Source organism: Numida meleagris, chromosome 3 (assembly GCF_002078875.1).
Source record: "Numida meleagris isolate 19003 breed g44 Domestic line chromosome 3, NumMel1.0, whole genome shotgun sequence".
Lineage (NCBI taxonomy): Eukaryota > Metazoa > Chordata > Aves > Galliformes > Numididae > Numida > Numida meleagris.
This window is the reverse complement of record NC_034411.1, coordinates 102936079-102957768: the sequence shown is the minus strand read 5'-3', so window position 1 is coordinate 102957768 and position 21690 is coordinate 102936079. Positions and strand designations below refer to the sequence as shown.

At 39.2% G+C, this 21690-nt stretch overlaps 1 protein-coding gene and 1 long non-coding RNA gene across 4 annotated transcripts in view; one reads left to right on the top strand and one right to left on the bottom strand.

The window, feature by feature from the left end:
* LDAH (lipid droplet associated hydrolase) overlaps positions 1-21690 on the top strand; it is a 121975-nt gene that overhangs the window by 35263 nt on the left and 65022 nt on the right. For all 3 annotated transcript variants that reach the window (XM_021390745.1, XM_021390747.1, XM_021390744.1), the window contains exon 4: positions 19644-19813. In XM_021390745.1, the coding sequence (XP_021246420.1) occupies positions 19644-19813 (170 nt within the window). The remainder of the gene's footprint in view (positions 1-19643; positions 19814-21690) is intronic.
* LOC110395833 lies at positions 311-9826 on the bottom strand. The gene is made up of 3 exons (XR_002436651.1): positions 9226-9826; positions 1342-1467; positions 311-691 (listed from the first exon to the last, which is right to left on the bottom strand). It is a non-coding gene; the product is annotated as an uncharacterized LOC110395833 (long non-coding RNA).

Here is a 21690-nt window from a genome sequence, read left to right as displayed (position 1 = left end):
GAAGTGGAGAGGTTTACAGATGGGGCCAGCATAGAGTTACAGATGTCCCACATCAACTGTGACTGACCCTGCGCTGCTGAGAGGGGTGCAAGTCTGGGGGAAGGAGAGCATGCAGTGGGAATGCAGAAGCTGATTTCTAAGTTGAAATCAAACCATTTTCTTTGGAAGACAGGTTAATAAGCTGAGCTTTGCAGCAGCTTTGAATGAAAATAAAGGAATATGGTTCACTTGATTAAAAAATCAAGGGAAAGCACAAAGTGGCTTGAAGTCCTTTTACCTGACAATTACAATGCAGGTAGATTTGGGCTAGTTTTCCCTCATCCTTATGACACAGAAGAAATGAAATGCAACTTCTAATTATTAGAATCTGATTCCCTTTCTTTTATTTATGTATTGCTGAAAACAGCTTTCATGAATTGGCTACAAACGTTCAGTAAAAATGACCAAACCAAGAATTCAGTGTGTTTGCAAATTGCAAGGTGGCTGACCAAAGAGAATGGAGAATCACGGACCCATTGTTTATCTTCTGCCGCATCTCCAAGAAGCTCCTAATTTACATTTTTTGGCGTTAAAACAAAACAAAAACCACAGAACCCTAAGGGCCAGCAGAAGCACGCGCTTAGGGACAAATAATTGTGTTCTCTGTAGGTCTTCAGTGCCTTCTAGGTTCTGGATTTCTCAGAAGGAGTTCCTGCATTGTTAAAACTGTGTCAATTATATGCTTCACAAAACAAAATTAAGGGATATATTGTCAAAAAACTGGACATGAAACTCACTGGAAAAAAACAAACATACAAACAAAACCCCTTCATGCTTCTGACGGGCATTTTATAAGGCTTCATTTGATACGGTCTTATATAAATCCTCTGAGGTAGTTCAGTATTTCTTAAGTATTTCTTAATAAAAAGGATGAAGGCATAAATTAAGATGTAAATTAAGACAGAGTTTGAATCTTGGTCACCACTGATGTTTTTCTAGTCTAGCAAATCAAAAATTAAAAAGGCAGGGAAGCTACTAGGAAAGAAGAATATGCACTGATTCATTTAGAACAGTGATCTGCAAGCTTTTTTGATCATGCACCTCTATCAGTAAAAAAGGTTTTTGAGCCAGTGCCCCTAATAAATATATATATATTTTAAATATATATAAATATATATATATTAGTTATATGCATTTACTACTGAAGTTCTCTTATTTTCTTCCTCCGTCCCAGTGTATATACACACCCCACTTTAGAGACTACTGATTTAGAGTGTGCAGACATTTCTTAACATGTACATGTTGCTTCCTGTAAAGTCATAAATAGTTTAAAATGAAAGAAACTACATTAAGAGAATATACCTTGTTATATTGTTGAGTAGAAATGCTTGATAACTTCGCAAGGGTTAAAGACCTTTGTTTAGGAGTAGCTCCTCTGATGACAATGAATAATAGGCAGTGAGAAATTATTCAGCAGCCCTCCAACTCCTTTTGGTAGGAAACAAAATGTTAGTTAAAAATAACACATATCAATGAACAAATCCTAAAATTGTTCATTACTAATTTGAGACTTATTGCTGATTTGGTGCTGTGTTATGGGTATCACCTTTTAAAACAGGGACTAAAATATACAGTCTTGCCCCAAGTTTCTTTAACAGCACAGAAAAATGAGAGGTTGGATAGCAACCCCTTGAAACTAAGTTCCTCCAATGCATTCCATATCTCCTTTTTTTTTTTTTTTTTTTTAAAGCACTCTGGCCAGCTTTTCACAGTAAAGGCTGTAGAGAGAGCAGGTGTACATGCCATGACATAGCCATACCTCAGGATGGTTTCATTCTCTGGACATTTGTTCTGGTTTGGTAAGAAGTAGAGAATACGATGTCTCAGACCAAAATAAGAATAGAAGACTGTGGGTTTGGTTTTGTTTCTCCTCAAGACCACCAAGGTGTTTTTCTTTGTGGCAAAATATGATCAAGAAAAAAAAGAAAAATGAATTCAGAATTAATTATTTACTGATTTTTGCTAATATTCTATATATGCAAAGTGCTGTGGAAATACAAAATAATGTGATTTAGATCTTAGAGGTACAATTGATGAATTAAAACGTAGCTAATGCAATGGCTAGTGAACAGCCATGTCTTAGTGATTCAGTTCTGGCTCACATGAAATTTTGTTATTCAGGATGCATCTCAAGAATTTACTATACAGTTGAGTTTTGGGCTATAAAAATCATAATAGGAATAAAGATTTATTGTTTTAACAAAGCGTGTTTATCCTTTGAAGATTGTCTCCTGTACTGTCTGTTGTTTCTGAATCAGTATTAGATAGCTTTTGTATGACAGGAAAGCTCGAGAGAAATTCTTAATGAAAAAGTTGCAAGATGATTTTCTAGTCTAATCATTTATGTCCTGTGGACTGTAGACAACAATTGTGTGCCTTTCTGTGTTTAAAATGTGTTAAACTGTCCTTAGTTCATTTTGCATGACAAAAGAGGTAGGCAGGGTTCAATCAAGTCAGTTCAATCTAGGCATTACAGTCCATCGAAAGTTTGTTTCCATTCATTTCTCTTTAGCAGGGAGATCAGGATCTTTGCAGACCATTTTGGAATTGAGTTACATCGTTAAGAAGCAACATAGGAAAAGGCATAGAAGTGGTGGGGGGATAGTAAATCTGGGAAGACGTTCATGATGCGATCCCAAACGTTAATGTGCCATCAGTGTGAGGTGAAATGGAAAACCTGAAAGTCACGTGCACGTAATTTATATGGTATACTGATTGCTTCTTAGCTGTGCTCTTTCCTGTTGCTGCTCATCTGAGAGGGGTTTGTTTTTCCAGCCCCCTGACTTCTAATGAAACTGCAAAATTGACTGAGTGAGATTTTGCCTCTAGCTGAAGTGGTATAAAACTACAGAAAACATTAATAAAATCATTTAGGGAAAACTGAATTTATACTTGAGCAAGTTAATCATCTCCTTGCTTGTAAGGCAGTTGTCCACCAAATGACAGCGTGGTCATATTTACGAGATGTGAACCATAAATTGCTACCATCATGTGAAATGCTGTACTGGTAAGGGAAAAAGGAACTAAAATAGTAGCCTGAGCAAGACAAGGAGAATGGTGTGCTATAATAAGAGGGTTCTGTGTTATTTAGAACAGTGATTCCCCAGCTGTGGTCTGTGGCCACTAGTGGTTCCCAGGACACTTGCTTGTGGTCCAAGAAGAGCTGGCTGATTAGATGGAGTTAGCTCTCTGACTGGTTTCCACCTGCTAAGCTGAATTAATGGTAGCTAAGAATACTTTTCCAATAATACTTCTTGTGTGTAAGTATTTGCAGTCAGCGGTCTTTGAGATGTTACAACACTGTGGATGTGTGGAGGTGGGGGAATGGGGCTATGGTCTGTACTGCTGCAAAGAGGAGAAGAGGAAGCACTGAAGGATGGTCTGAGAACTGAGCTCTGAAAAATACTCACCTTTAGCTTATAGCTTTTGTCCTTGTTATTATGTATAACCTCAAAGGAAAGAATTCACACAAAGGCACGGGGAGCTGGTATGCATTTGGTAATTTTAGCTATCTTGTGGCTCTCGTTTATTTTAAGTAGTGTGTAAGTTTTTAATTATTGCTGATTTGGGGGAATATTTTCTTTAAGGTGAATGAGAGCGTCTGGCTTTCTATTCAGCCTCTATTAAAACACCTCAGAATTAGCATCTGTGGTGCTGTAGGAGGTCTTTGATCTTCAGATCTTTATCTGGGCTTCAGCGGCATATGGTCAGAGATTAAACAGCGGTAGTGATAGTAGGTAAGGACAAGACCTGGAAGGAAGAGGGGCCCAAGAAAGCTGGTCAGTATTCAAGGATCACCTCCTCCAAGGTCAGGAGTGATGCTTCCCAGCAAAGAGGAAGTTAGGCAGAATAGCAACGAGGCATGCATGGATGAACACGGAGCACCTGGCCAAACTCAGAGAAAAAGGAAGGCTACAGAGTGGCACGGAAAGCAAGGACAGGTAGCCTGGAAGGAATGCAGAGGTATTGTCAGAGCATCCGGGGATGGAGTTGGGAAAGCTAAAGCCCAAATGGAATTGAATCCGGCCAGGATGTCAAGGGATAACAAGAAGGCCTTCTCTACTTCAATGACAAAAGGATAATGAGAGATAATGTGGGCCCTGTATTGAATGAAATGGAAGACCTGGTTTCACAGGACAGTAAAAAGGCTGAGGTACTGAACAGCTTCTTTGCCTCAACCTTTACCAGCAACAGGGGCTGAGTCCTGTTTCCCAGAGAGCAGGCTGAATGGCTTGAGTAAGGAAGCATCCTCTTGCTCACCAGGGAAGGTGAACCCTCCTTGACATTTCCATTTCCATTCAATCTACCCATGGAAGCCTTTCTTATCACTCTTTGTTAACACTCCAGCTATTTTCTCTGCTTCCTAGGCATATAAATTAAAACATCTGAGAATCATTGACGGATGAATTATCTTTAATGTAATTTCTTTCCGGGTTTAGTCAGTTCTGTTTAAGTATTCTAGACCTGGAGAACTCTATAAATATGTTCCAAAACACAACACTGCTGCACAGAATTAATAGAACTGCATGGCAAGAAGCTTCCTAGCCAAATGGGAAACATATGTTAAGAAGAACCGGGTTCTAAGCATGCTTCCCAGGTAGAATTAAGCTAGTTTCATGCCGACGTGTGATTTCTTTTTTAAGGTATAGAGAGGGGAAGCTTCAGCTTACATAGCTGGCCTCAATATCAGTTAATCATATTGAGGTCCTCACATGGCATGGCACTTGGCACCAGCGAGAGGCACAGGAGCGTCACCTGGCTGCCCCTCCTGATGCAGCAAGTACCACTACCTGGTAACCATGCTCCTTCCTTGTCTCTGGAAAAGGCACCTTAAGGAAGGGGGTGTGTGTGGGTATTTGGAAGTTATTATGAGGCATTGAAATGTTGAGGTTTCTTGTCTTTGCCTGATAAGATCTGTGTTTTGCTGTATGATTTTAGTGCTAGATGTTTATTTTGAGGAAACAAATGAACAGTTCATGGTAGGAACCCACTGGAATGTTTTGAATGGAAATATGTGAGAAGCAGGCAGCCCCAGAGATGCTGCAGTACTCCATTTACTGTAACACTTCTTTCTCATGTGCCATGTTCAGTTAATTATTCATACAGGAGCCATAATCAATATCTATAATTATGCAAATGAATCCTTTGAGTGAAATGTTGGCATTTGGCATTGTTTTAATCAGTTCTGCTTAAATTTAAGCATGTGTTTAAAAATCTTGTTCAAGTCAGAATCAAAACTAAAAAAAAAACAAATTTTCCCATATGTGCAGTATTTCTAAATAGTTTAATTATTTTCTTTTCTGGCCAACCAAAATGTTATCAATTTTAACTGCTCATAACGTCATGCTTTCTCAGCCATATATTTATTCATAATGATCACTTAAACACTGTTAAGATGATTCTTGTACCACTTAAAGCATAGCTCTGTATTCCTTTGCCTTTGATGGAGTAGTGACCAGTTTTTGCTGGTGTTACTGAGAAGAGGGCATTGTCTTTACTTTTGTTGTAGCTATATGACAGACAAGTTCTCTGTTTCATTCAAGGTTTTTCACTGCATCTGTCAGCATTCTGTGTGTATGTATATTATTTTTAAAATCCATGGAAAGGTTTATAATCCATTCTAGCACTGTATCCAACTAATTCCCCTGTTAAAGCTTTGTTCATCCATATCTACAAGTAAGGTTAATATGATTCTAATTCAGGGATGCTTTTTAAAGTAACAGTTTGTGAAACCTGATATATTCTTCTGGATCCTTATCCAGAAAACAGGACATTAAAAAAACCAACATCTATTAGAGAGTGTAACGTCTTCAGTGCATTCCAGGAAACTTTGGATGTAGGTTTTGAGATTGTTTGTGGATCATTTTCTGCCTTTCGCCCCATGACTTAGGTATGTTCTCCAGCTGATACCATCGCTTCTAATTAGATGCAGATGGCTGTTTAGTGAAGGGAAAAAAGTGTTTAAGAATTTGAACCCTATGAAAAGGTAACATTTATATCTTTTGGTGTCTTGACTTTAGAAGGCGTGTCATAGTTCAGTGAAATGAGCAGTGAGGTGATGTTTTGCCGTTCTATTGTAGGGAAAGTTAAAAAGTGACATAATTTAATAAACAAAATATTAAAATGGTTCCGATTATTTTCCCAAGAGAGAATGCTTAAGAATCCTTTAATACAAGTCAGACTGAAAAATGCATTTACATTTGCTAAATGATTGAAAATGGACTATCCCTGTAGCAGAATATAATCCCTACTCTCTGAAGGTTTATCAAGCGTGGGTTTATTTCAATAGCTGAACCAAAATTTTATTCACTGTGGTTACCTCTGGGGAAAAAAAACCTGATAATTTATTTTTTATTTATTAATTGTAATTTCTACTTTGAGGTAGACGCCTTAAATTTAATTTTGATACCACAAAGCTTGCAAAAAATGGTGCAGATCCTAAAGCAATTAATACAGTGTTTCACAGTAATTTGATTTTTATTTCACTGTCATCTGCAATCATAAGGCTCAGGAACTATCAGCAATGCACAGCAGAATTCCAGATTCAGAAAATATTCCGATTTGAAACTTCAGCCTGTTTGCTGTGGTTTGAGGAGTTTCCTTCAGTTTAAGGGGAAACATAGGTGTTTCAGGGAAACGTAGAAGAGCGTAAGGCAGGAAATGCAGGTGGCCTCACTCTTAGGTAGTCAGCTTCATTAATGAATTACACATGCTTGTAGTGCATCGTCTTACATCTCCTGCCAAGATCTGGGTAAGGACTGTTTGGTTTGAGAAGTGAGGAACGACAAAGTGGTAACAGTGTTGTGGAGCCAGACTGCATGAAGGGCTCACATTTCTTGTTGGATGAAAGAATTTTTCTTTTCACTTCTTTTTGATACAGCATGGGACTATTCTTTTGCTTTAGGCTAGACATACTCTTAACTTCCTAAAGCTTAAATGCTGTGTTTTGTGAATTAATACTGCTATTAAATTCTAATTTACTACAACTCTCAAATTAATAGTGAGGTCAGGTGACTGCCTAGTTGCTAAATTAACCTCTCTTGGGTTAAACCATACAGTAGACTCTACTGAAGTTCTCTAGGATTGCTGCTGTAGTGCTTCTGGTTTTGTTTTGTTTATTGATAGGTTTTTTTTGAGAATAAAACTTTTCAGACATATTACCTCTGAGACTCCATTGACTACTGTTTACATAATTGAGAGAAACTTAATCCTGCAATTAATCATGAAGAGACTAATTATCATATTCCTGATTGCACAGCAACATATATTAAACTCTACATGATCATATTTGAATCTGTTTATGTGTAGAGTGTCGTTCAAATTCAGTTGCTATCTTTCAATAGAAATGGTGTTATAAAGCCACGGGGAGTTTCAAAGAGACTGTAAGGAGCTGTGGCTTCTATATCTGCTAAAATAAATGAATGAGAAGACTGGCTCTGATCTGACTGTGAACCTAGCACTGTTTTTGGGTCGCAGGTGGTTGGTTTATGTTCTGTGTAGCACAACCTGCTGCCCTGAGATGTACTGGCAACGCCTGAAATCTTAGAACACTGAACCAAGCAGCAGGAGGCATCTAGCCTGCAGGCTCTCATTCTGCTGGGGGACTTCAGCCACCCTAACATCTGCTGGAGAAGTAGCACAGGGAGCTGTACGCTCCAGGAATGCATCAAGGATAACTTCTTGAGCCAAGCAGGACACAGCCCCATCAAGAGGGATGCAGTTCTGGACCTGATGCTCACCAAGACAAGTGAAGTGATGGATGACATCAGGATTGGAGGCTGCCTGAGCTGTAGTGATCATGCAGTGGTGGAATTCATGCTCCTGAGGGATATGGGACAGACAGAGTAAAATCAGGATAATAAATTGTAGGAAAGCTAAATTCCAGCTTTTCAGAAAATTAGTCAACAAAACCCCCTGGCAATCTGTCCTCAAGGACAAAGGAGCAGAGCAGAGCTGGCAGATCTTCAAGGAAGTTTTCCTTAGGGCACAAGAACTCTCCATCCCTACATGCTGGAAGTCAGGAAAGGAAGACACAAGACTGGTATGGCCAAATTGGGACCTGCTGGTCAAACTGGAGAGCAAGAAGAAAATGCATGGGGTGTGGAAACAGGGACAGGTATGCCTGCAGGAATATAGGGATGTTGCGAGGCTGCGTAGGGATGGGGTCAGGAAGGCCAGGGCCCAGTTGGAACTGGTCTTGGAAAAGTGTGCAAAGAATAAGAAAGGTGTCTACAGGTACATCAGCCAGAAAAGGGAAGTCCAGGAAAGTGCACCCTTCCTCACGAGCAATGCAGGGAGGCTAGTAGAAATGGACAAGAAGGAGGCTGAGCTACTCAACAACTTTTTTGCCTCAGTCTTCACTGGCAACTGCTCTTTGTGCACCCCTCATGTGGATGGGTCAGCAGGTGGGGGCTGGGGCAGTGATGCCCCTCCCCACTGTAGTGAGGATCAGATTCATGACCACCTGAGGAACCTGAACATCCATAACTATGAGTCCCAGTGAGATTGTCAACGGTTTACAGGCGTTAGGCCCGATTCCGTGACAAAAGGGACGGGGGACCCAAGGGCCCACGTCCCGGGAAAAGGGGAAAGGGGAAAAGGGTAGAGAGATGGCCCTGAGAGCAAAGAACAGCGGCAACAATCTGAGGAGAAACAAACTAATTTACTAAATAAAATATCGGAATGCAAAACAACACACTATAATACAATATAATTACAATTTAAGCTGATAAATCCAATACAGAGAGAGAGAATGTCCCAAAATCAAGGTAGGCCTTACTCTACTACCGACGATAAGACGGCTGGAGAGCAAGGTGCTGCCAGGACGAGAGATGGCGGAAAAAGGGACGAGGTCTCGTGATCTGCAAGTTTTTATACTGCGAGCTTTTATCTTTTCCCTCCGGCTGGAAATGGTAACAGAGGAGCAAAGTACCGTGGGGACTGTAGTAGTCCTCCTCTTCTGAGGACCAGATACATTCACTACATGATGTTATGATGTGGAGTACCAATAACCGAAAATCATAAAACCATGACAGAGATGTATCCCAGAGTCCTGAGGGAATTGGCCAACATAGTCACCAAGACACTCTCAATGATATTAGAAAAGTCAAGGTGGTCAGATGGAGTCAGTGGAGACTGGAAAAAGGCAATGTCGCATCCATTTTTAAGAAGGGTAGAAAGGATTACCTGGGGAACTGCCGATCTGTCAGCTGCACCTCTGTGCCAAGGAACATCATGAAATTGATCCTCCTGGAAGCTATCATAAGGCAACATGCCTGAGGGATGAAATGCCACCTGGAGAGACCTACACAGGCTCAAGCAGTGGACCCAAGGGAACCTCATAAGGCTCAATAAATCCAAGTGCAAGGTCTTTAACCTGAGTTGTGGCACTCCTCCACTGTCAATAGAAGCTGGGGGACAAAAGAATTGAGCACAACCCTGTTGAAAAGGGCCTGGGGGTACCAATGGATGGGAAGCTGGATGTGAGCCAGTACTGTGACCTCACAGCCCAGAATGCCAACCGTATCCTGGGCTGCATCAAAAGCAGTGTGGCTAGCAGGGCGAGGGAGGTGATCCTGCCCCTCTGTGCTGGTGAGGCCTCACCTGGAGTACTGCATCCAGATGTGAAGTCCTCAGTACTCCTCAGGAGAGAAATGGACCTGTTGATGCCTGTCCAGAGGAGGGCCACAAAAATGATCCAAGGGATGGGACACATTCCCTACGAGGACAGGCTGAGAGAGCTGGGGCTGTTCAGCCTGGAGAAGAAAAGGCTCGGAGGAGACCTGAGAGCGGCTGTTCAGTATGTAAAGGGGAGCTGTAAGAAAGAAGGGGACAGACTCTTTAGCAGGGTCTGTTGTGATAGGAAGGAAGGGGAAATGGTTTCAAATGTAAAGAGAGGAGATTTAGACTGAATATAAGGAAGAAGTTTTTTACAATACGGGTAGTGAGGCACAGGAACAGATTGCCCAGAGATGTGGTGGATGCCGAGTCCCTGGAGACACTCAAGGTCAGGCTGGACGGGGCTCTGAGCACCTGATTGAGCTGTCAGTGTCCCTGTTCATTGCAGGGCATTTGGACCAGGTGACCTTTAAAGGTCCCTTACAAGTCAAATGTGATCTCACCTCTGTAAAAAAATGAAGAGAAAAAAATCCTTTTTTCATCTATAATGACAAATCAGCTTTGTAACAGTAATGCTTTACTATCTATTTCACTTAAAATGCAAAACTCCAAGAAAAAAAAGTCATCACAGAATCTTTGGCGTGTTGCCATACCTGCTCTGTAGTTCAGCCAGGTGACTGTGAATGAAACCTACAGCATTTTCAGCAGGAGGGTTAGAAAGGAAACTGCTGTCATGATTGTAGGGAATAAATCTGTCAGTTTTAAAATAAGTTAGCAGTAGGAAAGATATAAATCATAATTTAAAGTGGTTAATTTGACAGAAATGTGTTTCTTCCCCAAAGGCAGACAGTTTGCACTCAGCCGTACTTTCATGTTGTTTCTTAAAACATCAGCAAGTGATAAAGAAATCGGCTGTATTTCACGAAAGTACAAAGTGATATTAGACTTTCTCTATCAGCTTTGCAACTGATTTTAAAAAATGCGGGTTTTTACATATTTTTTTCCCCTTAGCTTTTATTGCTGATCATGACACCATACCGTATTGGACATCCTTTTGGTCAGTTTGGGTCAGCTGGCCTGGTTCTGTCCCCTCCCAGCTCCTTGTGCCCCTCTGCTCCTTGCCGGCAGGGCACTGTGAGAAGCTGAAATGTCCTTGGCTTTGCACAGCACTGCTCAGCAACAGCTAGAACATCAGTGTGCTGTCGTCACTGTTTTCATAAGAAATGCATCAGATGAGCCTCTTCAAAGAAAACTTAACTTCATCCCAGCCAGAACCATGACAGAATCTAAGATATAATTTTGAAAACTTCTTACGATCTGTTGTTTTTGAAGAATATGGGTTAAAGATGGAAAAAATGTTATGTTTGCCGAAGTGTCATTTACTCCTTAAAATTAGAAGGATGCTGGTCAGTGTTGTTATATCATCTGGACCTGCTTACTCCAGGTGGTTATTCTAGATACTAAATTTAACATTTCTGTGGATAAATGAAGATACAAACCTACCCTTTCCTCCCTGCTCTATTAGTGTAGTATCAGCTGAGACAAATATATCCAGGAGTAAAGAAAAAGCCCTAAGTTATACTAGATGTCATCTAAGTGCCATGATGGTAGCTAGTGCCACTACGGTAGGAAATGCAGTAGTGTTATTTTAGTATTACTTGAAAGACTTATCCTTATTTGAACATTTCAGTCTTTGTCTATATCAGTTCTAAATATAATTTGGGGATGGATTTTCAAGAGAAATTAGGACTGGTCTAACAAACCAAAAATTTAATCATGGTTTCTGCAAAGTGTCGAGTACTTCAGCAGATGTCATCCATTGATCGGTTACATCTTCCTGAATGTGGCTGTAAGGTACAAATTCCATATTGTTAATTGTGTTACTGTATAGCTGCCTATCCAGTTACCTTCTTAGCTGCCAGCTTGTTCTGCTTTCCCCCTCTTAATACCGTGCTGTATTCCTTGCCGTTTTCTCCCACTTCTAAAATAATTCTTTTTACTCCCTGTCTGTGGAATAACATGGGTTGTCTTCCTTGGCCAGCTGTCTGTCTTTGCTCCAAGCTTCAGCTCTCCTTTATTTGTTCTCAGCCCCTATTTCTCTACTTGTGTCTGTTTAAACTTCCAAAATTCTGAAGTGCTGTTTTCAATAGGTGTGACTGTTAGACTTACCTACTATGGTGCAATGCTTTGTTTATCATACACCTATTGAATCCATTCCTATTAAATGACATTTCATATTTTTTGTTCATTTCAATGCTCATACAATCGCCACTCTCCTTTCTTTGTTTCTTATCGTCGTGCTATATGTAGCCTGTCTTGAAGATGTGCAGCACGTCATTATTTTATTATTCTTCCATTGTCAAACTGTGCCAATACAAGTTGTTACTGAAGTGTGCTTTTTACTGAAGTTGCTTTTTGTTGCTTCTTTCAGCAAGAAAGTCCTGTGCTTTAGTTTGAAGACTGAATTTTCCCCGTGTTAAATTGGAAGATGTTAGATCTGGCCAAACTCAAAAAGATCTTGATACTAATGTGCTTTGCAGTACAGAACTACCTTAGGGAGCAACGCCCTGTGTGTGTGTTTTTCCTGGATGGACTCATACATCACATGCCTTAGGCTGATGGTGCAAGATAATTCAAATACCAGTAAAAAACATTTACCCTTGTAAAACTGGGTGATATTTCAGACCGTATGTGAAATGAGTATTCCTAGGGGAAATGCTCAAGGTAGACATCTGGAAGAGTACCACCTACCAGGCAAAGCAAGGAAAGCAGACTTCTGGGGGCATGACAGTGGGATTTGTTGGACCTGGACTGATTTTTTGCAACCTAGCTCAGCAAGTCAACAAGTTAATGGAAATGAAGATTTTCTTCATGTTGTTTGGACACGTGCTACTGATATGATAAACCCATCCTGAGGCTCATACTGAATGTGGAGTCCTTTTATGTTTCAGTGCACACCTCGTGGCATACATTTTCCTGAAGATTGAGTGTCCAGAAAACAAGAAGTTTATCATGAACAATCAGCTTCCCATTTCCTCAGACCTTTTTGATTTTGCTTCTTGAAGTAACTTTATGATGGAAATTTAGATCTGCTCCTGTACCTTGGTGGTTCTCTAATCCCTTCCCTCTCAAGTTTTTTCCATTTGTTCTATTTTGCTTCTTGTTTTCTTTGCTGTAGAAACATAGAAAATTCTTATAAAATGCACTTTCTGCAGTTATTCAGATTGACAGTAAACTGCAGTCGTTCAGATACAGAAAAAAATCCATTTAGGATGGATATTAGATTTGGTTGATGTATGTAAAAATGATAATGGAGGTAAACACTGGCATAGAACTTCACAATAAAACACTGCTTAAAGTTGCTTGCTTTGCCTACATTAAAAGCAACCAACACAACTTTGTCTCAAGACTTGTGCTGTTATGTCATTATACTCGGTAACAGCTGCTCTCACCAGAGGGAAGCAAGACTGGGAATGCAAAATAAGAAGTAGTATCTCAGAAATGCCTTCGTTTAGGAAGCTCAGTGTACTCCTGCATGTTTTGAATCAATTTTTTTTTTTTTTAGTATTTGTTACTTTAGTCCATTCTGTCAGACTACACTGGTACAAATTTAATTATATTACAGGTTCTTTTCAACAGCAGATTAGATGTTAAATGAGTGTCCCAGCAATAGGTATTTAGATAGCAAGGGAAATCAGTAGTTTAATTTATAAAGTAAGGTCTCGTTGTTTTTCTAATAAAGAAAATAATGCCAGTGACCACTGCAGTGTCTTGAGTAAATGGTAATTTATTTGTAGAGGATACCTTTACAAAAAGTAATTACTCCAATAAACACTAACGAGCGGTATGTTTATCTTAAAAGTTGCATGAACAGTTCCTGAGGGTACTAGGGCCAGATGAAGGTCTGAGGGTTAATCTAAAACACAATGCTTTAAAACCTGGTTCCTGGTGTCAGTAGGAGTTCTTCAGTATTTATTGAACATTCTTTCACGGTTTCCATCCCATTTCATTGGCATTTTATCGCTCGCTGATACAAATTATCCAGGGTTCAGTAATCAAATGAAAGATTGGGTGAAGCATTCAGGCTTCAAGCAATATATCTTTACGGGATGTAGCTTCTAAAAGATCTCCCCATCTTAGACCCACAAATCGGAAAGCTCCATTTTTAAGCTTACAGTTCTCTTTAAACATTTTCAGATGGCATCATCCAGTGGTAACAAATTACTGTGTTTTGCTGTAAGAACAAAAACGATCACATGGATTATTTGATTTACAGAATTAGACTTCTGACTATGCAGCCCTGTTTAGCAAGTAATCCTCCTAGATAATTTAGTCATTGGGCACCTTTCTGTCCCTCACCATGTGAAGGCAAGGATTAAACCTTCCACAGACTGCTCCATCTAAACACCAGCTACACAGTCCCAGTTGCTTCTTCTCCCCCAGTGTTTGTATAGGTTGTGTTGGAAAAAGGAGGTGGTGCTTTAAGCACAAAACACTCAGTCCTGTGTGCTCTGTTCACTTATGGTCTCTGAGGATGGAATGCACCTAAGGTGACCCTGAGCTAGCCCTCCTCAGCTATTTGGCTGGTCGCAGTGATGCGTTGTGCCTTCCCTTTCCTAAGCTTTGGTATCATCATTGACCTATCAGTATCTTCTCCCTCTTTGCTTTCTTTCCTCTTGATACTTTCTTGTGATGTTGCTACATGTTCTTGTGTTGAAACTTTTCTCCTCACTGTTATCACTAAGCAGTGTAGGGACACCATCCACCTGAAAGGAGCCATGTAGGAGAGGAAGAGATGAACCCCTTTCCAGCTCCTGAGCTTAGTTTTCAGTTACTTAATCTTCCCGTGAAAGGTTCAGTTCTGAAAATTCTTGACCACATTCTAAGTCCATTAGAGTTTGTCCTTAGATATCCTGGTGCTGCCTTCTAGAGTAAGTGACTAGTGATGGGCAGGGCTGGGGAAGCTTTTTTCCTCACTTTCCCTCATGGCACCTCTTCATACAGATTCTGATGCCAGATTCAGTGGCCCTATTCCCTGTTTTGACACTGTCAACGTTACGAACTTGCATAAAATATTTTCCTCCTGGAACGTCACTCTTCCTCTTTGCTGTAACAGCTCCCTGACACAGATCACAACTGTGAAAAGCCAGCTACCAAACTCAGAAGCACGTGTGGGCCACATTATCAGTACTTACGAGAATCCTCTAAGGTTAATCTTCTTAGGTAACAAGCGGCTCCTCAGTTTTATTCAAGGCAGGCATTGTCACATTCCTACAACACCTTGTGAGTCTCACTGGCAATAGCATTGTGGCCTGTGGGTTCCACTGTCACTGGCATCATGCCATTTTCACTGCAGTATATCCCCAGAAGTAAAGAAAAAGTTAAACCCCTACTGGTCTGTCTTCAAGGGATCATTGGTCTCCTGTTCATGGAAACATTTGTGTCTGGGATTTCTCACTCATCCCTTCCTTGCAGGGCAGATGGAGGTGTTTTCATGTCATGAAAGCCGGGCTTGCAGTAGAATATTATAGAAAAAAGCATTGTGCTGTTTTCAGAACCTGATGTAAAAGGTGTTGCTTTGTCCTCTGTTTTTCCATGCAGTTATCATCCTTTCTATGATTAATGTATTACATAAAAGCAAAGTGAAGAAAGCAGAAAACTTTTTTTTCCCTTTCTTTTTGGGATTTGAAGCAAGAAAGGAACATAAGACTTAGGTGGAACACACTGAATCAAGCAATTTTTCAGATGCATAATAACCAAACTAAATGAGGTTAGATTGGTTATTTCATTTGTTATTATGATTTCTGATTAGCTTGTTCTGTTTCTTTATAAAGTGGGATTTTTTTTTTTTCTTAAGCTATGTGGAGCAGCCCATGTTTATTTTAGGTCAGTGATTTGGTTAGTCTTTTGTCTTGGCATAAAAAATGCTACATATATTTGTGTTAGGGACAAAAAACTTGGGGAGTTTGTGTGTTGCTACTTCTTTTTTCTTTTTCTGCTTTGTAGTTTTTAGGATGCTTTATCTTTTTCCCTGTCTTAGAAAAACAGAACAAATTTATATTGTGCCTCATTGCTCCTGAGCAATTCCAAGGCATTGTGTATGAGTGGATCCTGGGACAGATTTCGAGTCACTCTCTCCCAGTCAGATGATTCCCAGCATACCAAGCTGCAATGCTGTCATCCTCTGTGAGCAGGGTAGCTGGGAGCTTGGATGCACAGCATTCCGTTGTGAAATGAGGGAGGTGCACAGGCTTGCAGAAAGTGTGTACACTTCAGTAGCAGTGCTGGAAAATCTTGCCTCCAGCATCTTATTGAATCATCAAAGGAAAAATGAATCTATGATTTCTGAAGAATTGTTAATTTCAGAAATCTACAGTGTAAAGGCTGCTCATATAACTGACGTGTTGTTTTTTTTTTTTTTTGCCTAAGAATTTCCCATGCATACACAGCAGAAAAACAAACAAAATTCTCTGTTATTTCCCTAAAAACCAAAGTCCTCTTCCCCAGCAAGATTAACTTGTCGACTAATCTCAGAGCAAACACTTTATTTTAATCTATCATTGTTTTCTGACACTGGGTTTAGCAGAGGTCAGAAAAAGGGATTCATTAAAGTGATTGTGCATTTGTTTTTCCAAAAGCACATCAGAAGATTGATGCTTTGCCAAAGAAAATAAAGAAATACAGTATTTCTTTTAATACACTTCAGCTAAGTAAAGTCTTGAAATCACATGCCTTGGCCCAGATGGGGTGTTTGTGGCGTAAGGTACAAGTCGTATAATTTCTACTATCTGAAAAGACCTTAAATGAGCTTTATTTCAGCCATGCCGTTTATTCCACACCTGAGGTGAAGTAATTCACTCTCTGGTCCCTCCTCTGATGTACAGCCATCAGAGAGCTGAATGCCAGTGTGTTTGTGCAAGTGTGTTTGCTTATATAAAGAACCAATTTAAGTTCCTCCACCCAAGAAATTCATGTTGATTTTGGATAATCCCTGGATGATATTATTCTATAAAATAAATAAATAAATCTTTCAGACGTATGACACAGCCCAGCTCCACATATTTTGGACTATTATCAGCTCATCATTTGTACTGAGGAAACACAAATTACCATGAGAAATGGGCAGTTTTATATTTGTTCAGAAGTAAAATAAAATACATATTTCAGTATAAGCCTGGGCAAAGAAGAGGAGGAAAAAGCCGTTATTCTCTGCTTTTAGTCCCTGCAAGCACGGCACTTATCCTTCTTGATGTTCTTACTTTGGCAACAAAACTGGTTCTTAATAGGGACATCACTACCGAAATCAGTAATAATTTTGAATCTGTTACCCTGAATCTTTATATTACTATTTTAGTGGGTAAGTAAATATTAAATTAGATAGCTAATGTCATAAGAAACTATTTAATTAATTAATTAATTAATTAACTCTTTTAGAAAAATAACCTTGACTTGGAAAGTGTTGAGGCTGAGCAAGGCTGTATTTGCGGTATTGTTTATTGATAACATGTAACTTTCAGCATGTCGCTTGTAGCAGATATTGAATTTGTGCTGAGAAAAGCAGCCATTAACCAGGACAACCATAATTTTCTGTCGTGCATATTGAGAACGGAATCATAAGATTGGCTTCAAAATCATGAGGTTGTATGAACAATACAAACAAAATTTGTGTTCTTTCCTGCTTGGCCTCTGTAGTCTTATGAACCCTGAGAAGATCTCTAGAAGGTTTCTTCTACTTTACTCCTTTTCCCTTCCTCTAGCCTAGAAGAAGCAGAAATTCTTGTTAAATGCCTTTTTTTCAAGAACAAAGGCTATGAATGGAATGTCAAACATTAAAAGAATTGCTGGTAAATCGCTGAAGATGGCAGTGCCTAAGAAATAAAGTGTGGGAATGGTAGATAATGTTTACAGAGGAAAATTGAACTCCTCAACCCAACGCATAATAGTATACATACAGTCAATGTAACATACTCTGTCACTTGTTCCTGTATCCAGTGGGTCACTTTATTTCTAGTATTCTGTGTTTTATGTGTTTTATGTATACCCTTAATTAGACTTGCAATGTAGACAGCCCAATCTTGCATGAGGTTAAGCTACTGTACAAATAAATAAAAAGTAGCTCTCACTAAAAATAGAAACTAAGATTAAAAACAATGTGTTGGCCTTAGGGTTTCTGAAAACAGAACAAGCTTCTTGTTTCACATTACTTGTAGAAAGCCTAATAGGTAATATATCACTTCTAATCCAATTTTGCATTCCTTAAGCGTGTTTTAGTAAACTTCTTTTTCATTCAGAGTAAACTACTATAAATTATGTTGGGTTGTGATCATAAGTAGTTTTAGTAGAAATACTAGTTGAACTGAAGAAAAATGTGCGTGTTGTTGGTAATATTTTAAGCTCAGGAAAAAGGCTTCAGAGCACATTCTTCAACAATTATGTTGCTTCAAAACATTATATATCATACAGATCACCAAAAAGGCAATTTAGCTCCAACTCATGCTACCAATTACTACTGTTGAGGCCAAAATTCCCATAACTTCAGTACATTTGTATTAGTAATTTTTAGCATTTAAGGTTACAGATTTACTACACAGGGATTAAAAGACATGTATGTCATGGTAATTTGATCATGGATTGTTAGAAAGGCGTCTATTATGATTTCCTCCTCGCAGGTACAAAACCAGCTACATCTGAAATGGGCCTGCCCTGTGAGATAGCTTTCTCTTACAGTAGGTTCTGAGTGCCTTTCAGATTCTTCAATTGTGCTTTTGTTCGGAAGCTGTATGCTGTGTGTAGGGCCATAGCTCCGTAAGGAGCCAGTCTCCATCCTGTCTGAATCTTGCTGCCATGAGTCTCGGCTTGTTCCAGACTAAAGCTGCACTGCAAGTCAACGTGTGAAGACTGTAACAGATCAGGGGGTTACACAGGAGTGTAACACTGAGCTCTGAGATAACAGCATGGGTTTAAGGGATCAAGTGATCTTAGTAGTAGGACATCTCTTGTGGGCAGATTGTAGGAATATGTTCCTTCATGCTTTCTGCCTCTCGTTTTTTATTCTTGTTTCTTCTTATTCATTCTTGTTTCTTCTTGCATTCTTTTCCATACAACAGCCCAGCTTAAACTGGAGCGGTGTATCCTTAACACATCTTTTAGTTTAGCAGGTGGAGTACTTTTCTAGCAAATTAAAGTTCTGTGAGTCCCCTTAGACTTAGAACTTCAGAGCCGTGTCACCCACATTATGAGCCAGTGCTAACGATGCCCTGACTGCTGGAAATTGTTACAGTCATTGATTTATCCTGGTCTTGTTGGCTGGCCCAGAAGCAGGTGGTGAAGTTTTCATTGACAGTGACTGCCCAAGCTCCTTTAGGAGGTCCCTGACAAAACAGGAATGAAATCACACAATAACCTGGAAACCTGAAGCTCTCACCTGATGCTCTGTGTAGCTGGATCAATGATGATAAAAACCTGCCTAGAAATGTGTAATTCGTGCAAGTGCTGGTGCTCTGTGTTGGCACATATGCATTTGATATTTTTCCTCACCCTATGGGATTTTTTTTCTATGTGTTTATTTTAAGACAAGAGATGCTAGGTATCTGACTGACCTCAGCACATGGTAACATGGCTGATCGTTTGTCTTGAGTGAAGGGACTCTTGTTCCTGAGCAGTATCGCTGTATTAGGTCCTGAGCACTCAATATAAAGTTGGGTTGATTTAAGCTGAACCAATATTGTGAGTTTGGCCTTGTACCAAACAAATACCATACTAGATGATGGACCATCAAGCTCCATGTGTTGCTGTATCCTTCTCTATTTGGCTAGATGTGTATGCCTGCACATTTAACAATGGTCTGCATTTACCTGCTCTGTTAAAATTATTTTTTTAATTAAAAAATTTATTTATTTCAGAATTTTCCCAAAAAAGTAGAGAAAAATGAGATACGTGAAACTTTTACTAAAACAAAGGACTTTTTCTCTTCTTCTATGTTTCAGACACAGATATTAAGGAGCTAGAGGATGTGTTTGGACTTAGTGGACAAGTCGAACATAAACTGAACTTCCTCAAAAAGAATGTATCAAAAGATATAAAGCTGGTACTGATTGCTCATTCGATTGGTTGCTACATCACACTGGAGATGATGAAGCGAGCATCAGAACTTCAGGTACATCAACCTTGAAGCATGGGAGTTGCATTATTAGCAATAACAGTGCAGCCTGTGGGTAGTGCCAGAACTTTCCTGTGGAAGCTATATTCTGCTATGGACGAGCTTTCAATCCTAGTTCTCATTAAAATGAAATAAAAACATTAATGATTAAGCCAAACATAATTAACTGGTTTACTATAAAATAAAGGTCTTGTTCTAAATTTGGACTTCAAAATGCCCACGTAATATAAATTATTATTAACGGTGATAAATATATTTAATGCTTTCTTGTTGTCTTATCATCTTTAAATAATTTGTAGACAGATGCTAGATATATGGTAATTAAATTTTGTTACTACACCAAAAATTAAGACTGGTTATGATTTTAATAAGAGCTTCTTATCTCGAGGCAAGCAGATTGCTAACTATAGGTGGGAAATTATATGGAAAACAATAATAAACTGTGATGAGTACTGCTCTAAAAGGCATTGTTTTTAGGTTTTAATACATATTCCAATATCAGTGCTTCTGCAGCACAGTTTGTGTAACAAGAGTTGGAGTTGTTACTGCATATTCTTGCCTTTGTTCATCTGAACAGTTTTCTTTCTCACTGTGAAACAGCAGGAAATGTGAGGACGGACACTGTCCTTGCAACCTGGGAGACAGCGAAATGTTAGTGCTCAGCAATAACTCACTATGCTGGTGGATGGTCAATGAAGAATGCTGAATTTATTCTTAAATATTCACTCTTGCAAAATCATTGCCTCTTCCTTTACATTATAAGCACTTCAGTGGAAGGGAGTGCAGTGTTAGCATAAAGTCTGTGTTTAATATATGCATGAGTAGGTTCTTCCACATCCTCATAACCATTTCCACTGCACATCTAACTTTTATTTCCCTTTAAAGAAAGCAGCAACTAAAAAAGTGAAACATGAGGTTAACCTTAAATATTAACTTTTTATATTTCCCCAAGCGTGTTTCACTTTGTGATTATAAACAAGGAGGTTTTTTTTGAGATAACTTTTATTACTGTTTTATCTTTTCAGGAGGGAGTGTTCTAGAGAATATCATATGCGGTAATTTGTCCAAAAATACCAACTTTTCTTTGGTCAGCATCTGTACAGTCCTTATTACACAAATGGTTTTACCTGGTTTCAATTGAGCTATGAATTGTTGAGTAATTTTTTTACACTTGACCCACTGGATGTTGGCAACCTGTTACTTATCAATGTTTTGAAATGTAGGTATCTCTGGGACACATTTAGACTTCATGGTGCACTGTGTGTGTGAAGTTATATGATAAACCACATTTAAGATGCATTTAACAATAGAAAATATTTGTATAAGCCAGAGTGTTGTGCAACCTTTGTCCCTTTGCCAAAAATAAGTTAACTGTTAGGTTTTATAACATATGAAGTGTGATAATAAGAAACTTGTGTTTCCATCTATCCCTTTGTTTTTACTGGAAGATCTGATTCCCACAAGACTTTGAGCACATATGTGTATTTTAGTAGCTAGACCATTTGATTTTATTTTTGTGTAGTTCTTATGTGATATTCTTTTATTATATGAGCTTTGGTTTTAGTCTTAAATTCCCTGCTTTTAAAAGGCCTTTATTGCTTACAGTTTATTATTTTGAGCTAGAGGTTAATGCATTGAATTTAGTGCTCAAATAATAATTCAGTAAACGTTTGTATTTGGAATGGTCATTTAGCAGGCTTGATTTTTGTTGCCCAGTTTAAATCCCTTTTGTAATCTATCCAAAGTTAGATTAGATTTTCTGTGCAGTGATGAGGGAACTTGATGAGCATTGAACGCAGAACAAGGATGAAGTACTGGCTACACTTGTGTCCTTCTTGGTGGCTCTTAACTTCGTGAGCCCTGTGCTCTGCGGG